The sequence below is a fragment of the Mus pahari genome, chromosome 6 (genome assembly GCF_900095145.1).
Source record: "Mus pahari chromosome 6, PAHARI_EIJ_v1.1, whole genome shotgun sequence".
Classification (NCBI taxonomy): Eukaryota; Metazoa; Chordata; class Mammalia; order Rodentia; family Muridae; genus Mus; species Mus pahari.
The window spans coordinates 74820803-74824090 of record NC_034595.1 but is presented as its reverse complement, the minus strand read 5'-3'; the positions used below and the strand labels follow the sequence as shown (position 1 = coordinate 74824090).

The 3288-nt window shown below is 41.6% G+C and overlaps 1 protein-coding gene across 1 annotated transcript in view; it reads left to right on the top strand.

The window, feature by feature from the left end:
- Akirin1 (akirin 1) overlaps window positions 1-3288 on the top strand; it is a 12993-nt gene extending 9705 nt beyond the window's left edge. The window contains exons 3-5 of the mRNA XM_021200571.1: window positions 1021-1155; window positions 2204-2275; window positions 3212-3288. Coding sequence (XP_021056230.1) covers window positions 1021-1155; window positions 2204-2275; window positions 3212-3222 — 218 coding nt within the window. The 3' untranslated portion in view covers window positions 3223-3288. The remainder of the gene's footprint in view (window positions 1-1020; window positions 1156-2203; window positions 2276-3211) is intronic.

The window sequence follows — 3288 nt, the reverse complement described above, 5'->3', positions numbered from 1 at the left end:
TTGCTAGAGTGCTAGAGATGTGGCTCAGTTGCTAGAGTACTTGCTTAGCATGCATGAAGCCCTGGGTGGAACACTCAGCACAGAATAAACCAACACAGTAATCCCAGTATTTGGGGAGGTAGAGGCAAAAGAATCAGAAATTAAAGGTTATTTGAGGGTACTAAGAAGTTCAAGGCTAGCCTGGACTTTTTGAGACCATTTCTAAAAGGGAGTGTAAGTAAGGGGTTAATATTAGTGACTTGGTTTATATTGTTGAGCAAATAAAGGTCCTGAGTTGCATATTTCTGTGTCCATCAAAAATCAGTTGTGGATCCTAAAAATAAAAGAAGCCTGTGCCCTGACCTGCTACAGAATAAATTATCAGAAAGTGTAGTTTTGATTTTTGTTTTACAGCCAGGCACTTCAAATCTGATGTCCATGGGGGTCACAAGTGCTCCAGGATAGCAGTGAATAAAGTCCAAAACAAAATCACCGACCTTAAAATAGAAGAAGCGGGGTATGGTGACACGCCATTAATCCCAGTACTGGGAAGGTGGAGGCAGGCAGATCTCTGTGACTTTGAGGGCAACCTGGTCTACAGAAGTGAGTTCCAGGACAGCCAGGGTTCTATACAGAGAAACCCTGTCTCAGTACAAAACAAAACAAAAGCCAGATGTAAGCTCTCCTTTATAATCTTATCACTTAGAGAGGTAGAGATAGGCAAGATCCATGGGGCTCCCTGAGCAGCCCGGTTAGCCCATCTAAAGCTAAGGGTACTTATATGAGGGTGGTTAATTCTGAACCTCAGAACTAGAATACATTGTGTAAAGATTTATCTTTTGGGGATATAGGCAATCTAGGACTAGGCAAACACTCTACCCAGCTTTTGTTTTTATTTAGAGACAGGGTCTTGTTAAGTTTCCCATATGTGCCTTAAACTCTGTTGTTCTTGCATTTAGAATTGCTGGAGTTATAGGCATGTGCTTACATTTGTTTTATATTTATATATTAGTACCCGGCTTATATTTACGGTTTTGTCAGGTGCTTTCTGGATGAAGAAGGACCAGCCCACCTTTACCCTTCGACAAGTGGGGATAATATGTGAGCGTCTCTTAAAAGACTATGAAGATAAAGTCCGAGAGGAGTATGAGCAGATCCTCAGTACCAAACTCGCAGGTAGGTTGAGACATGGGACATACTGCTGCTGTTGACATAACTTGGAAAAGATGGCTTCATGCAGGAGATGGTACGGATTGTGAGCACTGAGGCCACTCTTTGGTGCTGTCATGGTGTTATTTTTACATCATATGAAAGATCTCATTTGCATTTCTGAAAGTAGATAAGCGGAGCTCTTCATGTAAGAAATTTCCATAAGTGTAGGCACTGAGTAGGCCACCAGCTGGTGAACAGGTGGTTGGCCTATGGTACTGACTTCCTAACAGGTGTCAGGATTGGGACAGTGCAGTGTCACCAGCATGTTCACACTTCTGCACGAGAGTCACTGTGCTGGTGTATAAGTTGGGCTCTGTTTGGGAAGTATGATAGAAAAAAGCAAGTACAGGCCAGCTGAGGCTAGAGAATAGGTGGTTAGGAAAGACAAGTGGAGCCCTGTGTGATAAAGAGCAGAGCCTAAAGAGCGCCTCAGCACTTAGGGCTTTCTGCTCTCTCATAGGACCCATGCTGGGTGGCTCAAGACTACCTACAGCCACGGCTGCAGCTGATCCAGCACTCTGGACTCAGGGGCACCTGCACTCAAAATACATACCAACACGTGCCCCCGTATATAGATACACATGATTTTAAAAATAATGATAAACGAGCTAACTCTGTAGGCTAGGCTAGCCTCAAACTCACAGAGATCCTCCTGTTTCAGGCCCCTCAAAAACTGGGATTCCAAGCATGTGCCACCATGCTCAGCCTTTTTTTCTTTTCTCTTTGCTTTCTTAGTTGGGAATCTGCTGTACCCATTTGCTTACGCAAGTCTTCTGTTACTGATCCCACTGTAATCCCACTTGCCCATGTTTTCATTTCATAATGAAAGGACTTTAGAAATCCAAGCTCATAGATTAGATCTCTGTCCTGTGAAGCCATTGGTAGAGGGTAAATGACACGAGAGGAAAAGGAATGTTTGAGTAGAGAATGCAAACAGGGAAGCCAGATGCCATCGTGCTTCCTAAATTGCTGAGACATTAGGGATGGGTTTCTCTGTCTTGTATCTTCACAGAACAGTATGAATCGTTTGTGAAATTCACACATGATCAGATCATGCGGCGATACGGGACAAGGCCAACAAGCTGTAAGTAGACCAAGTTTTTCTTTAAAATATCTGGTTCTTAAGAACATGATTTTGCTTGGGAGTATTTTGTGTCCTAAGAGCAAAAGACCCTTGATTATTGCTCTTGCAGAGGGCCCAGACTTTTCATGTGGGTTCCCAGCACCCATATGGTGGCTCATAACCACCTATAATTTCAGTTCCAGGAGATCTGATGCCTCCTCCTGACCTCCAAGGGCACCTGGCAAACATGTAGGACATATACATATATGTAGGCAAAACATTCATGCACATAAAATTAATTAATCTAAAAAATAACTTTTTTTTTAAAGACCCTGTAAAGTGAAATGGCTAAGAATACTTTGGTTTCCAGCACAATGTCAAACCAACAAATCTTAATTTTACATAATCCTCACACTATCCTATGAGGTGCAACTTGTAATATTGACCCCATTTTATTGGTAAGGACAATACTTAGAAATGTTAATTTGCTCAAGTTTCTGTGGTTAGCCAAGATTTCTACCTACAGTCGTCTCTTTGTTAATATTTTATCCCCAGAAAGGCAGTTCCAGTTAGTTGATGGATGTTGATTTATCCATTGTGTGGTCAAGATTTCTTAATTCTAAATATTTAAAGTACTTGAGACATTTTTTTTTTAAAGATTTATTTATTTATTATATGTAAGTACACTGTAGCTGTCTTCAGACACTCCAGAAGAGGATGGTTGTGAGCCACCATGTGGTTGCTGGGATTTGAACTCCGGACCTTCGGAAGAGCAGTCGGGTGCTCTTACCTACTGAGCCATCTCACCAGCCCTTGAAACATTTCTTAAATTCTTAAAGTTTAGTGCTTTTGAAGTAGTAGCTCCTGCTGTTTAATCGATTACTACTAGTATATGTTTTTAAAAGTGCGAAACTTTGTCTTCATTTTTCCTATTTGTCTTTTAATCCTAATTTGCAGATGTATCCTGAAGCCTTCTTGCCTATCTGGGTACCAGGTGTGACCTCAAGAGATGGCTGCTGTACACTTTTTGCAAC